The 22,361-nt window shown below is 37.6% G+C and overlaps 1 protein-coding gene across 4 annotated transcripts in view; it reads right to left on the bottom strand.

Annotated features, from left to right (window-relative positions):
- The window catches only part of grb10b (growth factor receptor-bound protein 10b), a 123,374-nt gene that overhangs the window by 6,870 nt on the left and 94,143 nt on the right, over window positions 1-22,361 (bottom strand). For all 4 annotated transcript variants that reach the window (XM_079625838.1, XM_079625840.1, XM_079625839.1 and 1 more), the window contains 8 exons: window positions 12,020-12,176; window positions 7,691-7,806; window positions 5,670-5,744; window positions 4,793-4,930; window positions 4,445-4,555; window positions 4,132-4,230; window positions 2,833-2,910; window positions 1,382-1,498 (listed from right to left, as the gene is read on the bottom strand). In XM_079625838.1, the coding sequence (XP_079481964.1) occupies window positions 1,382-1,498; window positions 2,833-2,910; window positions 4,132-4,230; window positions 4,445-4,555; window positions 4,793-4,930; window positions 5,670-5,744; window positions 7,691-7,806; window positions 12,020-12,176 (891 nt within the window). The remainder of the gene's footprint in view (window positions 1-1,381; window positions 1,499-2,832; window positions 2,911-4,131; window positions 4,231-4,444; window positions 4,556-4,792; window positions 4,931-5,669; window positions 5,745-7,690; window positions 7,807-12,019; window positions 12,177-22,361) is intronic.

Raw genomic sequence — 22,361 nt, 5'->3', positions numbered from 1 at the left:
ATGTAGAAGCATTAATATTTCCCTTCCCTTCCCTTCCCCAACCCCTAAAAAAACAGCCCCATACTTTTATTCCTTCTCCACCCACTTTTACAGTTGGCACAAAGCAGTCAGGCAGGTAATGCTCTTCTGGCATCCGCGAAACCCAGACTCACCCATTAGACTGCCAAACAGAGAAGCGTGATTCGTCACTCCACAGAACACGTTTCCACAGCTCTAGAGTTGCGTGCTTTACACCAATCCATCTGATACTTGGCATTGTACTTGGTGATATGATGCTTGCATGCAGATTCTCGACCATGGAAACCCATTCCATGAAGCTCCCGCCACACCGTTTTTGTGCTGATATTAGCAGACCACTTTATTAGACTTTATTTACTACTATATTACACTTGTTCAAATGCTCATTAATGCAAATATGTAATCAGCCAGTCACATGGCAGCAACTCACTGCATTTAGGCATTTAGGCATGTAGCTTGTCTGAGTATTTCAGAAACTGCTGATCTACTGGGATTTTCCGAAAAAGAGAAAATATCCAGTGAGCGGAAGTTCTGTGGGGAAAATGCCTTGTTGATGCCAGAATTCAGAGGAGAATGTCCAGACTTGTATGAGCTGATAGAAAGGCAACAGTAACTCAAATAACCACTCATTCCAACCGAGGTCTGCCGAAGAGAGCCTCTGAATGCACAACACGTCGAACCTTGAAGCAGATGGGCTACAGCAGCTGAAGACCACACCGAGTCGAGTGCCCACAAAAATTGGGCAATAGAAGATTGGAAAAACATTGAGTCTCGGAGATGGTGGGGTCAGAATTTGGGTTATACAACATAAAAGCATAGATCCATCCTGCCTTGTATCAACGGTTCAGGCTGCTGGTGGTGAGGTAATTGTGTGGGGAATAGTTTCTTGGCACACTTTGGGCCCCTTAGTACCAATTGAGCATCGTTTAAACGCCACAGCCTACCTCAGTATTGTTACTGACCATATCCATCCCTTTATGACCACAGTGTACCCATCTTCTGATGGATACTTCCAGCAGGATGAGGCAAAGCTCAAATCATCTCAAACTGGTTTCTTGAACATTATAATGAGTTCACTACTCAAATGGCCTCCACAGTCACCATATCTCAATCCAAAAGAGAACCTTTGGGATGTGGTGGATAAAGAGATTCGCATCATGGATGTGCGTCCGACAAATATTCAGCAACTGTGTGATGCTTACATGTCAATATGGACTAAAATCTCTGAGGAATGTTTCCAGCACCTTGTTTAATTTATGCCATAAATAGTTTAAGGCAGTTCTGAAGGCAAAAATGGGGTACTAGCAAGATGTACCTAATAAATAACTAAAAAATCTAAACAAAAATGATTATTTGAACTAACTCTCCAGGCATGTCCCTCCTCCATGGCAGCACTCTGAGCCTCCACGGGATTGTCAATCACTCTGCCTATCCTCCCTGAGAAATCCATGGCAACCAGAGAGTTCTCTGAGACACTCCTCTGAAAAAAAAAAAAAAAAAAGATCAGAAGAAACAATTACTTTGTTTGCCATATAAGAGATGTGTTACTTTTTGATAAATAATTTGTTCATGACCTAGGGCCCTATCTTGCACCCAGCGCAATTGACTTTGAACACCGACGCATGTATCATTCCTATTTTGCACCCGCGCACAGCGGACTCTTCCCTCCACAGATGCACGTCGGTAAATTAGGGAATGAACTTGCGCTCGCGGGGGCGGTTCAGCGCAAAGAGGAGGCGTGTTCCGGCGCAAAACTGCCCTGGTGCTATTTTCCAGTTTTAGAAAGCAATTGCGCCACTGATCAGGATAAAAACAGTCTAAAGACAGTGGCGCGTTGCGCGTTAGTGATGTGGTATTTTAAGGGCGCGTGCTTGGCCATAATGTAGTGTGTTAACGCGCATCCACTTTGATTCTCTAATAATTATAAACAGACGCAGCAGTTTTCATTTTTGCAAATCATACATTATTACAAGAAAAAATATTAACACACGAGGGAGCTTGTGTCCGTGAAGATGTGAAAAAGATCTATCTAGATTTAAAAAAATAATAATCTAGATTAGGCTACACGTTTACCCAAATGATAGGCTACGCCTGTTTAACTGAAGCTAATTTGGGTGGGTTTCTCCCATCATCCCCAATGTCACTTCTCTGTGTTTTACGGCCCTGACGAGAACATCGGATCTCTTTGGCTGTGAACTGCTCCTGGCGTGCGCCGGCAAACCCGCCGTTATAATAGCAATCCGCCGTGGAACAAGCGCGTCTGCTCTTAAAGGGAATGTGAGAGGACGCTCTGATTGGTTTATTTCACGTTTCGCCCAAACCACACCTATGAATAATGAAGCTACTTCAGACCAACCCCTTTTAGATTTGCGTCGGGCGCAAGAGTCGTTTATCCGCCGGGAAAATAGCAACAGCGTCGGGATCCGCCCACAAAGTTACTTGCGCTTTGCGCTTTGACACTTGCGTTTCAGATCGTTAAAATAGGGCCCCTAGTCTTCATGTCCTAAACCAGTAAGTAATGTAATAGTCAAAATATTTAAGCTTAACATAAACATGGTTGGATTGTTGTTTTGTTTGCTAACAGAGAAAAATCGTTTTGCATCTTTGTGTTCATTTGTTCTAAAATTGTCCGATTTGCATAATATCCATAGGCCAAGCTGTAAAAATAACTTCACTGCCAAAACTTGAACAATCATTTGATAATGTGACATCATGGCCCACGTACTGACACATGTGTGATTAATGCTCCATCTGTGAGGTAGAGATGAAGAGAGAGGGAATGCAGGAGTCGGTTAAAGGGAACTGGAGTCTTACCACAGGCGCTGAGAAGTGTGAAAGCAACGTTTTACGCTGCTGGGGGATCTTGTAATTTTGATAGAGTAAAATTCCATACTATAAGGAAGAAAAAAAGAGAAAAAAGTGTTAAAAAGTAGAAATAACTATGATACTCTTTTACAAAATAAAACATAATGCTAATGTAGAGAAACGTTCATTGTATTTAAAATTACTTTACACACACTGTGTAATGATGCAGTACGAATTCAAAAAATTATATTCAAAGATGTTCTGCTCATATACTCTCATGAGAGCAGCATTAGTATAAGTGTATGGCACACATTGTCATGACTGTATGTTACATCAATTTGTATTTTTCCTTTCAGCACACAACGTAATAATATTCAACATCTATGTATTATGCATCACTGCATGTAAGTTATCCATGCTCTAGATCAGTCAAAGAAAGGTTCTAGATTAGTCAAATAAACGGTGCAGATTCTAGATCAGCCAGAGAAAGAATGCAGGTTTTAGAATATCTAAAGGCCCGTTCACACCAAGGACGATTACTGTATAAACATAATGATAAAGATATAGTTTTAAAAAATGATTCTCAATATTAAAGAATAGCAGAGTCCACAACTATAACTATAACGGCAAAGAGAAACGATATAGTTGGAATCACTATCAGAATTATTTTTTTTCAGCTGATGAACGATAAAAACATTGACAGCCAATCAGAATGATATCGTCCGCTGGTGTGGATGCTAAGTTATCGTTATAGTTATCTTTATAGCTAACGTTGTTGGTGTGAACGGGCTTTAAGGAAAGAGCGCAGGTTGTAGACCGGTCAGGGAAAGGATGTGGGTTAAGGTCAGCCTAAAAAAGGGTATGGGTTCTAGATAAGAGAAAAAGCTCTGGTTCGAGATCAACAATGGAAAGTGTGCAGGTTCTAGACAAGCTAATGAAAGGGTATAGATATTAGAATAGCTAGAGAAAGGTAGGGGTTCTAGATTAGTCAGGGAAACCGAGAAGTTTCTATATCAGGGAAATAACCGATTCTAGATCTGGCAAGGAATGGCAAGTGGGTTCTAGATTTGCCTGGAAAAGAGTGAGGGTCCTAGATCGCAGGTTCTAGTCCAGTCAAGGAAAATGGTCAAGGTTCTAGATCAGTCGGGGGAAAAATGTATGTTCTAGCTCAGTCACAAAAGAACCATGGAAAGGGTGCAGGGAAGTTAGAGATGTTCCAGACCAGTCCGATAAATTGTGCAGGTTCTAGATCAGCCAAGGAAAATGCAAAGGTTCATCAGCCAGTGAAAAGGGGGTACCACTACTAACCTTAAAGAGTCTGAAGGCCGTCATCCAGCATGTTCTGCTCTGCTCATCCTCTGCACACAACATCCTCAGTTCTTTCACTTCATTCTGTACTTTGTTAGGCTGAAAATGATCATAGTGCACAACATTAGCCCCTCTGCTAAAAATAAATAAATAAATAAATAAATAACTTTGTGAGATTACTTTTCTGCCTTAGACAGAATCAAATGATATATATATATTTTTTACACTGAATTTGTGTTTTTATATATTTAAAATTTTACTTTGAAATGCTTATCTACTTTAAGAGTTTTCATAACAAACCACATAAACTTACTTTTATGCAGAATTCAAAGTCAGTCGGTGCATTGTGCAGCTTTCTCCCTGTTATTACTGTAAAGACATTGCTGTCATCCAGGTCTGCTAGAAGCTGTAAATGCCTGGGCTCCTGTGAAAGATCAGCCAACAGCTCATGTCATTTAATGGATAAGGAGGGAAAGGGCACCAAAAGAGCACTCAGAAACGGGGAGGGGTCGGATCTAGCCAGCACCTGGTGACATTAACAGAGGCTTGCACATGATGTAGACTAGTAAAACAGACCACTTTTATACAAAATAGGTGGTCATGAGTAGGTTTTTTTTTTTTTTTTTCTAAAGAGAAACTAAGTAAAGTTGTGCCATTTCACCTTTGATGTTCCTTTTGTTGAGAAGTACAATCCTGACCGTCTTAAAAACACATACAGTTTCTTCCATGATTTCCTGCCCATTTCTTTCACATACAAATATCCCTGGATCTCAGGACAACTGCTGGAGTTTAAGAAGTTCTGGAGATAAAAGAAGAGAATACTTGAAAATGATAGGAAGCAGTCAGTCAGCTAAGATTTTTGGTAGAGGATGGTTTCCTTTCAGTGTTCACCACCAGGTTTTAAAAAATAGATCTGAATGTGCCAATTAATCACAGATCAAAAGTAATATTTTCAAAATCGGAGACCTAGGAAGGTTGCGGGGAATCATTTAGGCACACGCTGAGGATAAATTCATCCAGAAAAACAGTTAAATCTGACTAAATGCATGTATGTTTGGTGACATACTCTTATGTTCTCTTAATTCATAATGTAAATAGAATAATGTTGTCTAAAGTGCATATAAAAGTGTTTGGCATATCTTACTTCAGCAAAATAAGCTAGTTTATAAGAGAGGAGTTACACTTTATTTCGACGGTCCACTTTAGAGACTAACTAGAAGTAACTTTGCCACTACAAGTCTACTAACTCTCATTAGAGTATTAGTAGACATAGTAGATTTTTTGTAGACTGTTAGGTCAGGGTAAGGTGTTTTGGGTAAGTGGACATGTAGTTACTTATAGTCAGTAGAATGTCTGTTGGGGGAACAACATAAAGTGTGAGCAGATATTAAGCAGACACTCTAATACTCTAATGAGAGTTAGTTATAGTTAGAAGAATGTCTAAAGTGGACCATCACAATAAAGTGTTTCCCGAAAAATGTATGGGCTGATGTTAGATCAGGGGGTGATGTGAAAGAGAACACATGCCCATGTTGTACCTGCAGGAGCTGAGAAGGGGGGATGGTCCCATTGGCCTCCTGACACCAGGCAACCATTTGCTCTGGGAAGAAGTTCTGTCGAAAAAAAAAAAAAAACATGTTTTAGCTCACTGTATGCATATCAATATAGTATATTGGTTTTAATATGCCTTCACACACTTTGAGAACAGTCATTCCAAACTAAATCCTTATAATTTCTAATGAAATTAAATACAACATCCATTTAGTCTAGCTAAGCCATATGAGATCCATGTTAAATAAGATTAATATGATCATGCAAAGTAATCCCTGTATAGCTCTGAAACCATGACTATAACTGCATATTTAATACAATAAAACCTTATAATAATGCAATATAACAATCATTGTGTAAAATTGTACTTCTACTCAGAAAACAAATGGAAAGGTTTTGTAATGACTGCCGAAAAGGCCTGTCTTTTGTGGTTAAGGTGGATGAAAGAAAAGAGCAATTATTCGAAATTATTCTAAAAGCTCCTCATTCCAAAAACCCACAAAACAATAGAGTATTATATAATCTTTTAAAAGCATAAGCCTGCCACCCATTGACTTTCTTCTAATGATTTTAAACCAGGGGATTTCAGGAAATTCGGGCCAAAGCTTTGCATATCTTAGAAGAAAAAAAAGAAATAAAATTAGGGACTGTAGAGCCATATTAAATGATTAGATAACATAAATTAAGTTACTCAAGTTACTGATTATAGCCTACAACAATGATCTTTTATGTATTATGTCAAGTCATATTTATTTATATTATTATAATTATAATATAGTATTATATTATTAGCGCTTTATCCAATAGTTTGTTTTAAAGCAGCTTTACAGTGAAAACAGGACAATGATTCAATGATGCAAACAGAGTTCATTTCGGCTGTAAAGCAGCTCTAAAAAGAAAAGTGTCATTGTTCATATGTAAGGGATAATTTACAGTCAGTCTGTTATTATTCCAAAATAATTGCCAACAGGGTGTTGTGTCTTGCATCACCCTGAAGGGTTTTGTAATATTTAGCTGATTTTACATTGTCTGTCTTTTTACTGTAACTTTTCAAACAAATAAATGGACATTAAATATTGATGTGAGTTGAAATCATGTTATTATGTGAGAAGAAAGAGTCTGTGGCGAGATATACTGTAAAACTAGCAGAGGTGTGTACTAAAATTAATCGGTTGTATAAGTTTAACTGAATATTTTTGCCTCGAAAATGCAGCCACTGACCAATCAGAATCCAGTATTCTACAGAGCAACATTCAGCTTTTCAGGCCACATACTTAAATTCTTCTCAAATGGAAATGTGTCAGCATACAGATGATAGACATGGTCCCATTATCCACAAGTGAGCAAACAATCATGGATGAGACAAATGGATGGAGAAACCGTGAAAATAATTACCACATGACAGAAAGTTTGTGGCGAACAAAACATATTGCAGCCTAGCATGAGAATCTTAATGGAAGTCAACACTATATCCGATAGTTTATCTGATATCATTTGGTTCATGTTAATTTTTCGGGGTATATCAATCGGTCAAGGCACAAACACAGATTATGTGTACATCCGCCCAAAGATTATATAGCAAAGATTATATAGTTGAAAGCTTACTTGTGTTATGGCAATTTAAAAGTGTCAAGGGCCAAAAAAAAAGTACATTTAAAGCACAGATTTCCCTCCCCTCTGTCTGCAGCTGAATTTACAAGAGGACTGAATGTTCGTGAAAGTGTTTGATTTCCAGCCCAAACAGTAAGAGGCATGGGTTTCTTTAGGATTGTGTGTGAGAGAGTGTGAGAGCAGCTCACTGAACTGGAAGCATGTCACTTGATATCTGCATCTAACAAGTAAGACTGAAAACAGTCCATTAATGTCAGGAACTTTCCTTCAGCGATAATCCGTGTCATGTTACTTATGTACCTGCTGACACCTGCTCTAAGAGGAGGAAATAAAAATAATCTACAATCATCTTAACCTAATTATGAAATAGTTCATGTGAGGTCTTGGATTAACTTACCAAAGGATTTTTAAAGAATTCATATTTGGCATAGTTCTTCCTGAAGAGAAATTTACTTTCACTGGTCATTGACGTCTGAACTTGGACAACCAGTTCATGGTCTTCTAAACATCGTTCTGTGGATTGATGGAGGGGGGGAAAGGCATAATTTGGTCACAAACACACTGCATTTACTTAAAAATCTGCATTAGACATATAAAACGGTCTGTGTGTAGAAACATATGACAAAAAAGGCATCTTTGTAACCAAAGACTCAAATGTGGTGTAATATTTGCATCTTGAATGACATAATTTTCTGTTAGCATTCATCCAGGCAGACAAAAAATAAACAGGGTGAGCGATCCCTGCCTGATGAAAAGAGAGTTTGTCTGGAGGAGAGTTACGCCCCCCCACCCCCCAACACCATTTCTCGCTCCCCACCCCCATTCAGCTTATCCAGCACAGGGACTTACTGATTTAAAAAAAAAACTAAATTTGATCAATGTATATATTGACCTCTGTTTAGATCTGTTTCTCTGCCTTTCTAACCATCTCTCTACTATTAGTCTCAAGGATGGTTTAGAGATAATGCTGCCCACGACCGCTCCAAAAACTGACCCTGAACCCTTATATGGACATATGTTCTTCATCCAACTGTGGAGACGGTCAGAGAGCTTGTCTGGCAACAGGAAGTTAAAGGGGGATCAGTTCCCACACACACCAAGAGAAGTGTAAGAGATGAATGACGAGGAAAAAAATAACACATCAGCAGAAACACAAGAGAGGTGTAAGAGATGAATGACGGGAGAAAATAACACAGTAAAGTTTGGTAAAAAGCAGAAGAAACTATGTTTGATAGAAGGAAAAAACAGTGAAGATTTGAATTTTTTGACTTTAGTATTTTAATTACCCTAAAAAATGCAATTCATGGTAATATCTAAATTACCTAAATAATTATTTAAATTTGGTTTATTCTTCACACACAGCAAATGTACATGTTCACAAGAATATAGTGCACGAGTCGTGTGAACATTTTTGTATTTGTAGTGCATTTGTGTATAGTTTGAAGCTTGAAAACTCTTTAATCTTTAATGTGCCATTAAAGGTTTTATGGTTTGAAACAAAATGAGGGTGAGTGAACTATTCTTTTGTGGTAAGAACCACACATTGTCACTTGTTACAGCGCATACAAAATTAAACGCTTCATTTTCCTCAACAATTTAATTTCTAAATTAACTGTATCTAGAAAGCATTGCAATTATTTAGCAATTATAACATCCACTCACAACAGTTTTGTATATGTGTACACACTTTAATCCACTTTACGACAAATCTGGTTTATGACTTTTCCCCACAACACATCCATCTTGAAATGAAGGTTTAAGATACAGAAGTACTCAGGAGTGACAAGCTTTTCCATCATTCCGCAGTTCAATAGTTGGCAAAGTAAGGAGAGAGTCTGGCATTGCAGAGAGATGATGTCATGCTTTTGCTCAACCACACTTCACACTAGTCTAGCAGAGTGGATCCATAACAAATGAGGAACGGACCTGCTTTGGCGTATTAAACGCAGCCTGTGTTTCGCATATAAAATGAAGAGTTTGTCCAAACATTCAAATGAGCATGTTTATGGATCGATACTTTTGAACAAAGTAGAAAAATGGGAATCAGATATTAGAATTTTTGGTAACACTTTATAATAACTAGACGCTATTAATCATTAGTTAAGCATTAGTAAACGGTTAATTACTAATTTATAAAAAACATTAATATACATTAATAAGCAGTTAATAAATACAGCTATAAATGCTTTATTCTTGATTTATAAGCATATATAATGCATTTAATAATTGTATTTTCATACTTTATTAATGATCAATTTATAATTTGTAAATGAAGTATTGCATTATTTACAAACCAGTTATTTAAGAGTTGTTCATAAGATCACTTAGAATGTGTAAGTAAATGATTATTAAACTATTTAAAAGTACATTCATTCATCTTATTATTCAGACATATAGTAATAGTTACTTAGTGTGTAAATGAATGCTTTATTAACATGTATTCCTACTGTAATTCATGATTAATTTAGGTAGTTATAAAGCATTTAGTATGTGGTCAGTTAACTATTTTTGTGAGCTCATCTAAAGTGAGGACTATTCATGCCTTGTAAAGCATTTTAGCAAAGCAAGTTATCTTCTAAACAGAAAAGGAAACAAACACAACACAGTGATACAGAACATAGAAATATTTAAGATGTATGAATGTACATTTACATATGTATTAGTCATTTACTTACACTTTCTAAGTGATCTTATGAACCACTGACAACTCCTAAATAACTGGTTTGTAAATAATGCAATACTTCATTTAGAAATGATAAATTGAAAATTAATAAAGTATGAAAATACAATTATTAAACACGTTATAGATATGCTTATAAATCAATAATAAAGCATTTATAGCTGTATTTATAAACTGCTTCTTAATGTCTATCAATGCTTTATAAATTATGAATTAACTAATGCTTAGCTAATGATTAATAGCGTGCAGTTATTATAAAGTGTTACCGAATAATTTTTTTTTTATCATTTATATAAATGTCTCTGGGATACCAAATATTGAGCCAGCTGCAAAATACACAATAATTAATAATCTGCAAATGATTTCTCTGCAAAGAAATCTCTTTGTGGTATTATTATGTCTTTTTGATTAGTGTATTATGCCGTTGACCATGTTTTCAACGTACAGTAGATATAAAAAAATTATGTTATTTTATATTTCTATTAGTTATTATTAAGAGTATATTATCTTAAACTCAAACAGATTTGGAACTATTTGAGAGTGAGTAAAACTTTCATTTTTGGGTGAACTATCCCTTTAACAGCTGAATGCTATCATTGAGATTTCCATTGCATTTGTGTCAGATAAACAGTGCTATGATTACAAAAAAATATCTGAAAGTTATATATTTAAAACAACATATATTACCCCCTTTATTAGCTGAAATACTTTTCATGAACAGATTCTAATGTACTGTAGCTACCTACTATTAACTGACTTTAGACTTTCAAGTTTAACCACTTGAAACTATGAGTAGGCTATATCTTTTTGCAAGATACAGTTTAAAAATTCCCCAACATTTCCCCCAATTCCCTAATGATCTGTCATATCCTCATTGGGAAACTGAAAGTAAAATAGAACATTGAAAGAAAGACAAAAGAATGATGATAGAGAGAAGGGGAGCAGGATGTAAATAAAAGGTTGAAAGTAAAAAAGAAAACCATCTGTTTGCCAAACAAAACAAATAGTTGGATGGAAAACAAAATCCTGTCCAGACCACGTATTTGGGTGGCTGAACTTCCTGTACGACTCGTTGCCTTGGACTGACTTTAGTTCTACTAGCAAACCCGTACATTCTCGCCACAGGTTATTCGAGGTAACCAATTAACACACAGCATGCGTTAGCCTAGAGATTGGCCCGCAACGTGCACTCTGACAGCAACCGTCAATGTAAAAAAACCCACTGAGCATGTTTGAGTTTAAAGAGCTAAGAGCAAAAGCAGTCGTTTTCAACTGTTCGGTCGCAGGTTTGTTCTGAGACGGTCGAACAGCAGGAAAACAACAACAATGCTAACTACAAATAATAGAATGCAATTAAATATATAATTCTAAATAGTTAGAATGGCAAAATCATTGGCTTATCAACTTCTCAAGGCTACAGTATGTGTCCACCCAAGTCTATGGTGTTTAGTCACAAATTCATCAGTCACTTGCTAGAAGTTAGCCAAATTAACATAGGGTGACATGCACTCATTCTGAAGAAAAAAAACATGAACAGAACTATGCAAGGTAATAGAAAATATGATTCAAACTACTTTCCATGTGGTTTAAAATGCAAGCAAACATGGTTTGTGCTGACCATGATGCATTCTTTTTTTTCTGGTGAGAATGAAACCATAAAATAAACAGTTCTGTCTTAAACCGCATTTAAAATGGTGTCCTGAAGCATAAAACACAAAACGAAACTACACATGACAATGCTCGACTAAAGTACCATATTCAATACCAGTTCTACTCTTGTGGAACCTAACTTCCTGTTATGTCTCTCTGTGAAACGGGATTTCCCCCGGCGACCGTTAATCAATTACTCTCAGCCCGAGGACATAAAAGGATGAATCAAGGAAGTCTGTCTTCTTCTCTTGCATGGTCATCATTGATTTCAACTCCAGCACAAAAGACCCTGTAATTACTGCATCTAAAGTGGTTGACGCACACACAGACACATTAAAACGGCTCTATAAATTCACTCGCTCCCCTCTAGCCTAAAAAAACTAGCAAGCCAGTTACCGAGTCCCAGGGATGGATGATGCTCCACAAGCGCCCAACTGTTATCGTCCACACAATGGTTTTTATAGACGAGAAACTGGCACAGGTCTCGTGCAGTCATGTCGGCTGGGATCTCCACCACCTTTCCCATCCCGTCCTCGCTGAAGATTTTTATGATCTGAAATAGATGGGGAAAAAATTAGCTGTTACTTAGATATGACGTGGAGGAAGTAGAAAACTAATTTCTAGTTTGGGAAAACACATCTACACAATGGTAAATTGTACTGCGTCACAGGACAATTTTATTTTCAGGGTCCCAACGGGAAATAAAACAAACATTAAATAGTGCTACACAACAACATTTTAGGTGACATACTGTATATTTTTACAAACAAGGAAATATCTGAAACTCTTCTAAGGCTTTGACCCAGAGTGTAAAGCCATTAACCCTCAAATCTAGGTCTTTTCACATACAAATTCCATGTCTAGACTACATCCTTGCTAATACGAGTAGGAAAAGCTGAAGAAAAATGTTTCATTTGAAATAGTTTGGTGCTCGACAACTGAATGAGTAACGTGTCATTGTTTCCCCTTCGTCACTCACATACTAGCTTTTCTAGAAAATTCTCTATTCCTATTTGCAACATCACTCACCCATTATGAGATCGTTCATACATCCTCTCACCCAGAACATGTTTATAAATCCGTAACACCAACCTTTACGGCTTTCCCACCACATTTACTCTAGCGAATTCCATAATTCACTTAAACTCTGGATGTAACCGTCGCCATCACACTCTATTTTAGACTTTCCGTTGCATTCTACAGGTTCTATTTATCACCCCACTACAGATGGACACCAACTCCCCGGACTCTTTCAGTCGCCTAGGGGGAGAGGGACTCTGAAAAGTACTCAAGAGGAGCTGTGCGTTTGGGGCTGAGCAGAAATCTTACCTCCCCGGGCCTGAGCAGGCAACAGTCAGGAGAACACGATGGCATTTTCCCCAGCAGCCTCTGTCCTCCTCCACACACCGAGAGACAAACCCGCTCTCCGAATGTCTCCACAACTCCACAAGAGAGAAAAAAGACCCCCAAAAAAGGAAAAAAAAGCAGTTCCGATGCTTCGCAGATGCTTCTTCCTGTCAGTGGCTCAGCGTATCCTACCTGTCACAATCTCCCTCCCTCTCTATCTCTCTCTGTCTAGCTTTGGCGCAGGACAGAGCATGCAGATGGCACTGTTTCCAGCTTGGCAGACAACTTGCCTCTGTTCCCCTCACAAAGGGTTACAGCCACAGGCTTTTAGGTAGTGAATCAAACCACACTTCCCTAACCAATCATAGAGCTAGCTCAAGCTGATGTAATCATTCCCACACAGACACAGACGCACACACACACTCACACACCCCTCACACACGCACACACACCAACAGGCACACATACACAGACGCGCAGTCATACGCACGCACAGCCTTAACTTTTCTTCCCCCCCTTCTGCATAGCTTCAGTTTCTTTTTGCTCTTGAAAGGAGAGCGGCTCGTTTTTAGCAGCTCGTTTGTTTCCTCTGAAGTGGAGATGGCGATAGGACGGGACAGAGCAAAGCTTCTCGGCTGTCTAAACCTTAACTTTTTAGAGTCTTGAACGAGTTTCATGTGAGGACTTGTTGAAAGTTTTTCTTACTTTCAAAAGCCTAGCTTTGAAGTTAGTAGTTCGAAGCCAGAAATGTCTCTCATGACAGGGCAAGACTCATTACAGCTGAAATGAAACAAATGCCAGCACTTGAGACGCCACTCACTGCCTTCCCCCCAGCCAAACTTTATGCCAACATTCCTCCACTAAAGCCACGGGAAAAAAAAGAAAAAGGAAAGAAAAGCGAACCCCAGCGGTTTCATTGGTGACCCCTGAATCCACACACACACACAAACCTAAACACACGCGCAAACAAGGAAAGAAGTCAGACGCAAACTTTCAGACAGCTAATTCAACAGAAGACGGACACAAAGAGACTACTCCCCACCCATTTCTGTGGAAATGAACTGAGTTTTTCTCTCTAATGAATCCAGATTTTAATCTCAAGTCTTCATCCCTCTCGGTAATGACACTTGCATGCATATCTGCTTGGCTGCCCTTGCTAAAATTAACTTTATGTGACCACAGGAAACCGGACAGAAAGGATGACTCAATCCTTTTCAATCCTTTAGGAGACTATTTCAGTTATGGGGGTGGGGAGGAAGGGAGAGAGCGAGAGGAAGTCGGGGATAGAGGGCTGGAGAGAGTCCTGGAAGCAGTCCAGAAGAAAGAGTCAGTAGGGGTGGTAACATAAAAGGTATGCAAACTCTCCAGTGCTCCAGCTGGCTTGGCTGCTCCTCCTCTTCTCCTCCTCCTTCTCCTCTCTTTCACTCATCACTCTACCATTTAGACAGTCAGCGAGGAAAAGACTGGGTCACATATTTCCGCACACCATCTTATAGCGTCATAAGCTACAGCCATGTCGTTCAATGTACAGTGTGTCCATCATTACCCTACTGACCCATATTGCCACGTGGTGACTGTTGGACTTGATATAATCGTTTATCAGCAGATTTTTCCATTTTCTTCAAGAAGTGTTTCTTTTCTCTTTTTTGTCAGGGGCATGCCATTAAAGGGACAGTTCACCCAAAATTGAAAATTCTTTAATTAATTACTCACCCTCATGTTGTTTCAAACCCATAAGACTTTCATTTATCTTCGGACCACAAATGAAGATCTTTTTAATGAAATCTGAGAGCTTTCTGTCCCTCCATAGACAGCAACCCCACTACCACTTTGATGCTTCAAAAAGTTCATAGAGATCGTAAAACTAATCCATATGAATTGAGCGGTTTTGTCCAAATTTTCTGAAGAGACACTTTTGCTTCATATAATTAACAGTTTGAATTTAGGGTTTTATTCACATATAAACATTCACCAACTGACAAATCAGTTGTGGTAAATGAAGGCTCAAGCATGCTCGCTTAATGTGCAACAAACTGTTACGCAACACGTTTGAGCTTCCGCAAAAACCAATGAGGTTTTTCAAGACGGTTCGGTTGAGCTTCTGTTTATGTTCGCTGATCAATGTTTAAATGTTAACAAAAGCCTAAATTAAATCTGTTCATCATATAAAGTAATCAAGTCTCTTCAGGGAAACTTGGACTAAATCTTTATTTGTGTTCAGTCGAACGACAAGTGGGTGAGTAATTAATGAAACAATGTTAATTTTGGGGTGAACTATCCCTTTAAGACCTTAACTTCATAACTGACTGCCCACGACTTTTACATCTGCATTCATTTCTTGTGAGACATAATCATTACATCGTACAAAACTTTGGTAGAAACAAAGGTCAAACTGATCATTTTAATTCTTTTTCATACACTCCTGATCAGGGCCGTCACTAAAAATGATGGGGCCTGGGATAACATTTTTGTGAGTTGGCCCCCTCCGTCCTGGGCAAGGACAAGACTTTCTGTAAATATCCAGCAACTGTCCCTTAAACAACAGAGTTCTAAAGTCATCGCATGGCTTTAGAACACTTGGCATATAGAAAAGACATATGGACTACTTTTATGAAACACTTTTGTTGTTTGGGAAAAGAACAACTTAATGAAAAGAAAAAAGAAAGAAAAAAATGTCAAAGGGGATTGGAATGACAGGAAGGCGAGTTAATGATGACCTAATTTTTTTTTCCCCCAGTAAACTATTTCTGTGTGTAAGCACATATCCTAACTGCTAGGCTACAGCTCTGACAAGTGTTTGTTTCCAAAATGGTCTAAAATAACACAGGGACATTTTCCATTGCAAATCTGGAAGTCATTGGTATCTTTCAGACCCCGGAAGAGCCTCCAAAGCATTCCTAAATCTCTTATTTACTAAGAAAAACAAAGATTAGTTAGCAATCAGATTGCTATAAGCAAATTAATGCATCAGTCTTGAGATGTTTCCAGTCCCTCGCAAAGTAGACATATTAAGTTACATAACACAATTATATTGTTACGGAGCCTTTTTCCCGTCAGTGTCGTGAAAAAAATGTGCGAGAATTAATGTCTTCCGGTTGTTATTTCATCAGTAAATCAAGTAAGTGATGATACCAGATTGCAACATAATTGACGTAACATAAATCAACAAATATTACCACACCTAGTTTTCCAGTCATAGATTACAGGAAAGGAATGGTGTTAACTTTTAGTTCCAGGCTAAGACCCACACTTCCCGTCTTTCCCCTTTCCTGTTTTCCACTACGCTCCTGTTTCTAATTTACACAGGTTAACTAGACAACAGTTTTTGACTTGGTCGAATGTATCCAGATCTGAGACCAGATTTTTCTTTTTTTCTTTTTCAGAAAAACGGCAGAGCTGATATCTTTCTGACACAATGTATGATCTAATGTTATTTAAAGTATTATGATAAATACTTTGCTTGTTACATATACATGCAACATTTCAGCCGTAAATAAATTATAAATGTTAGCTAGATTACATTCATTATCTGTCTAGCAATGTATGTTTATGCTGAAATATAAAAAAAGAATAGTTTGTATTTTTTTAAAACATCTATGTTGTTATGTGTAGTGACTTGATTTAAGTGATTTAAAGGGATAGTTCACCCAAAAATGAAAATTCTGTCATTTACTCACCCTCAAGTTGTTTCAAACCTGTATGTGTTTCTTTCTTCTGTTGAACACAAAAGAAGATATTTTGAAGAATGTTGGTGACCAGACAGTTGCTGGACCCCATTGACTTCCATAGTATCTTTTTTTCCTACTATGTAACCGACCCGGCTTGTTACTGTAACAGTAGCTACCTATTACTAGGGCTGTAACGATTTACGATATTAAACCGAAATCGCGACACTCAGATCCACGAACCTGTGTTGCGGTGTGAGAAGGCAGATCGCGATCGACACACCCCTTCCCAGACTTATCTTTCTCGTCCAGAATAGATCCTAGGGCTGTGACGGGGTCTTTTACATTTTAGGTATGGGAATTTCAAGCAAAAATAATATTCGAAGATCGCTGGGTATCATTTGATTATTATAAAAAAATCGCACCTCTCCCCCACACGCACACACGCGAGCACACACACACACACACACACACACACACACACACACACACACACAAGCAAACACCAGAGCAAGTGAGCAAAGCGCGCGGTGTTTGCCTGTATGTGTGTGTGTGTGTGTGTGGCACCGGCGCGCGCGTGAACTGGAGCTCACCTCATAAACGAATCGAAACTTATATAGAAAGCTTGAAATACTTTTACTTGATTTAACGTTAATTCAAAACATAAAGAAATGGCTGCTTAGGCTAATTCGTAGGAAGTGTGCATTTCTCTATATAGGCGCGTTCACTTTGTGGCAAGCGTTATTCCTGCGATTGAGATGCGGGTCATGCGGAATAGGCAATATATTATTTGTAGTTTACAGCACAGACAGTAAGCCTCGGTTACCTCAGAAGAATTTTTAACATGCTCGAATCATCTCCACAATGGAGTATAGTTCTGTTAGTTTTTCAAAAGTATTTTGTAACAAGAAAACAGAGTTATAGCTTTAGCTATTTATTTATTTATTTATTTGGCTTTTAAAATCCTCCCTCCTCGCAAGAATCGCGGTTTGTATCGAATCGTGGGTCAGAAATCGGGATACGAACCGAATCGTGGGTTTGCTGTATCGTTACAGCCCTACCTATTACATGTGCATAATTACAATCTGTAAGTACAAGCTGTTCCATAACTTAATTACATGTTAATTACATTTTATTACATGTTATTACAATGTATACTACTAAGTAATTAATTAACTACTCTGTATCACAAACACTGTAAAATAAAGTGTTACCGTGGTTTCTTAAGTTTGATAATGAATCTGCTATGTCATGTTTATGACATATTTATGACAATTTATGTTGTCTTGGTATTGTCAAGCTGTTATGACACTGACAGGTTATGATGTATTGGTTTATGTCAAGTTGTCATAACAAAGAAATCTCAAACAATGTCATATTTGCATTAAAAAAAATCATAATTGAGTGAATGACACTTAATGACAGTTGTCATAAACATGCATAAAACCTCCTTCATATTCATGATTATGAAGGTGTCATGCCAGTCTTATGCACACCCCTTCAAGTAAAGTGTTACCGAAAGGGTAATTCTAGCTTCGTGCAATCTTTTTTATCAACACTTGAATGTGGGTAAGTTTCGTTTAAAAAAACTACATTTTGAGCAAAAAGCTGAGAAAATCAGGTTTTTGTCAAAGACGGATTCAGAATGATGGTTGAAACAAAGATGGAGAAGATCGAGCCTATCAACACCCGTAAAAAGCTTCACAGCCCTATAGCTCGTCCAGGGTCAAAATTTCATTACGTAATGATAACATTTTTAATAAAAAACATTAAACCGCTTAAATGCGGTTTAATGTTGATGATCGCGTTATTTTACATATGCATATGATTACATATGCTTTCGATTGTTTCTGCTTCTTCTTCTCCTTTGTTTTGATCAGGAAATGCAATACTCTTTCAGAAGATGCACAATAGCACCACCTACCGTATAACAGTGAAAACATGGAGAGCTGGAAATGGCGGAGAACGTTGTTTCATAAATTATGTAAATTTCCGTCAATGAGGGCGAAAGAGTTAAAAGACTACAATTTAAAAATGTAGGCCTATAAAAATAGGCCTATATTTTATATCAAATTCAACCCGCCAAAGTGGCTAGTAGGAGTGACTGAGGTTTACAGGTTTTAATGTCAAGCCCTGCTGTCAGTACAAAACAACAATAACTAGATAATTTATTTCCCTCCAAAGGGATGGAAACAGATTTAAACAAATTTGACTTAAAAGATTCCTTCTGGTGTGAGATTCCTTATTCCTTATTCCTATTCCTTACCCTACTCCCTCTGCAGTGGACAACATTAAAGTAACACCATGTAGCTTTTGCTCTCGGTTTCCCCCTACAGTTGGGAAATAGTATTGTATTCTACTACTGTCGAAAAATCTGTCATGGTTACACCAGGGGATATACGTGCATTTGTTGACAAGCCGATACCCCCGAACTCTGCAGAAGGAGTTCTCACGTCTTGGGCAGACTGCCTGTGTTGCATATGAAATGTATTCATTCCAGGTACAGTGGCATATGTCAGCATGTCATATGAATATCATTTCATGGATTTTATTTTTTTCAAACGTCAAAAGATCGCGTAGCTCACGTTTACAAGCCAGCGTCATTATAGTAACGTTACTCTTGGCTACCGTTTCACATAATGGATAATATGCTAATTGAATTCAATGTTTGTGTGGTAGGTAATAACCATATATCGTCAATATTATAATATCAAGCTACCATAGATGAATCTGCCAATTTGAAAAATCGATTTGCAGTATAGCCTGAGGCAAGACACTTTCACCAGAAAAATAAATAAATAAACAAACATGACTATCAGCCTGCAGTCATTAGGATAGTTATCCTAAAAGATGATTTTGTCCGTCTTATCATGTAGCTATTACTAGACCGACAGCATGACGGCCAAGTCAGCATCGGTCCCTCCTCCTCCTAGCTCACGCCAGCAAGCGAACGCTGGACCAATATTGATCCTCGTCTGGCCTTTGATTTTATCACTCTCCCTTTTTCTCTTCCTAGTCTCCGACAAAACCTTTGCCTCCTTCGGTTTAGCTTCGGCCGTGACAACAACATACATACGCTATACCAGCCGGCAAACAAACGCTATTTGGGCTCTCACGTCCGAATTTGAGGAAGTGGGAGGGGGGAAGTGAGGTATGCCGTAAAGCAGTCGAATATTGTAGTTCTTCTTGTGCTCGGGTATTGTAAGTCGATGTACCATCACAAGGGTCTTGGAAATATATCATGAAGGTTGAAAAACTACTTGGTGTTGCTTTAATATCACAGCCTTCATCTTTCAGTTGAAATGCCTGATAGTTTAGAATTTGCTGTTAGCCCCCCGAGCATCATAAATTCATGATGTATGTACAAAGTTTTGAGATGTTTGGATTTTGTGCAAATAAGACATAGACAGTATACAGTAGTCATAATGGGTCATACCAGACACATATAAAAAAAAATTATCTACAAAACTGTTAAATAGATCAAAATTATTTTGTTAACTTTTAGCCAGTATGGTCTAGAGCTGATGTGTGCATAGTTTGGTGAAGGTCTTACTTACGGCCTAAGAGGAGTTAGAAAATAATTGATTTACTATTGTTCGGGCTTACAGCAGGAATTTAGAATAAATAAGTATTTTGATTCTGTCACACATTGCAGCATGGCGATGTGGCAAATTTGAATTAAAATATAACTTTGCAATGCTTTGATGAATCAAACTTTGTTTAATAGCTTTTTCCCAGCACTGTCCCTAAGCTGATACTGTCCCTATTTTGGTGAAATTGGACAAACAGCCTAGGAGGAATTCGGAAAAAGCGGAAATGAGATTCTTCCTGTCTCAGCGTGGGTTTTCTAAACACATCTAATCACTAACTTAACACTTTTCTAAACATCAGCGGTTCACTATGCACCCGGAAATTTGGCTGATCCTTTTGGTCTAAGTTGATCTACTATTTAAAGTTTTTTAAAATCTTAAATATGTTTTGCTGCAAATGAGAAATGTTATAGTTACCAAGATTTTTTTTAGACAAAGATCTAGTAAATGATTTTCAGTTTTGTTAAAGGTAATTACAGTTTATCAATTACTGTAAAAATATGTAAAAGTATGGTATTTGTAGTTTATGATGCTTCCAGAATTTTATATTTTCTTTTGTATTTTTAAAACGTATTTATTAAATAAAAGTACATTTTATATAGCAAAATAAACAGAATGGTACAGACTTTTCTGAAGTGCTTGTTTTGATTGTATTAAACAAATGAATGTTCATATTATTATTTTTAACTGTTTTTATGATTTCTTTGCAAAATATGTTGCTTATACGTGAGTAGTGAAAAAGAAAATTTCCCTTAAGGTGTGCCTTTAGCCCAGTTGTACTCTGTTATTTGCCATGTAATTTACAAGACTCTTGTTGTAAATTATCCGTTGAAGAATGTGTGCAAATGACGCATGAGAAAAAAATCTAGTCAAACAGGATGGCCTCAAAATGCTTTGGAAAATGCCATTGTCATCACTGGTCCTGCGACCTTATAATCCTCCTCTGGCCTGGAAAATTATGGACTGTAAGTCATCCATTGATGAGCATGACAGGTTCCCCCTCCCCTTAGGTTTACAAGTGCCTTTTTAATGACTAGACTCCTCCTCTGAGTTGTTGTTGAGGGCTGAGGCCTGACTTCACCTCTAATGAGACAGTAAGACAAAACCAGAGCAAAAACAATCAGAGAACTTTCTTTTTCTACACAACACAGCCAGGCGACCATGGGACTCGAGCTAGTCCCTTTATTATTCCTGGCTGCCTGCCTGGGTAACTGCTGATTCATGGGTCAAGCATCAAATGCACCTTGTTGACTAATTATTGTGTCAAATTAAATTTAACAAATCCTATCTTAATATATATATTCATTAATACTCCTTTTGTGTTAAAAAAGAGAAAAGGAGCGACATTAGAGTAGGTGGATGATAACAGAGTGTGACTCGATTGGACTGACCATATTTAGAATTTATATGAATGGTTGATTTTTAGACTAATACATACATTTAACTACAGTAATCTTAAAAAAAGGCAAAGGTACACAAAACATTATTTTTATGGAAGCTAAATCCACTACGTTTAAAAATCCGTGGTGGCATGTGAATGAATGATTAACATGCTAAATAAATTTTAGAGGTGCAGTGTATCATTAAATTATCAATGGTTCCCAAACAGCTGATAATTAGATAATTTAATGATACACTGCACATCTAAAATTTCTTACGACATAACACCAATAATTAAACATTATTTATTTATTTATTTTTTGATATTGTCACATTTGGTTTCACTTTATTTTGATGGCCCCTTTAACACATTCTGTTGTCTATAAGTAACATTGCACACCTACATGTCTACTAACTCTCATTATAGTGTTAGTAGAGTATTAGTAGACTGGTATGGTTAGAATAAGTTGACATGTAGTTGCAAAGTTACTTATAGTCAGTAGAGTGTCTGTTGGAGGAACTTCACAATAAAGAGTTTGCAGATATTAAGCAGACAGTCCACTAAAACTCTAATGAGAGTAAGTTGACTTGTAGTTGCAAAGTTACTTATAGTCAATAGAATGTTCAAAAAAGACCATCAAAAGCCATTGATCTTGGGTAGCACTTTCAAGTATCAAACAGACTATAATGATGTCTTCTATTGTGATAAAGACTGCATTTTTGACTTGGACACTCCTATCAGACGACACATCTCCA

Source organism: Phoxinus phoxinus (assembly GCF_949152265.1).
Source record: "Phoxinus phoxinus genome assembly, chromosome: 10".
NCBI classification, from domain to species: domain Eukaryota; kingdom Metazoa; phylum Chordata; class Actinopteri; order Cypriniformes; family Leuciscidae; genus Phoxinus; species Phoxinus phoxinus.
The sequence above is the reverse complement of the archived record's forward strand: the minus strand, read 5'-3'. Positions and strand labels throughout refer to the sequence as shown.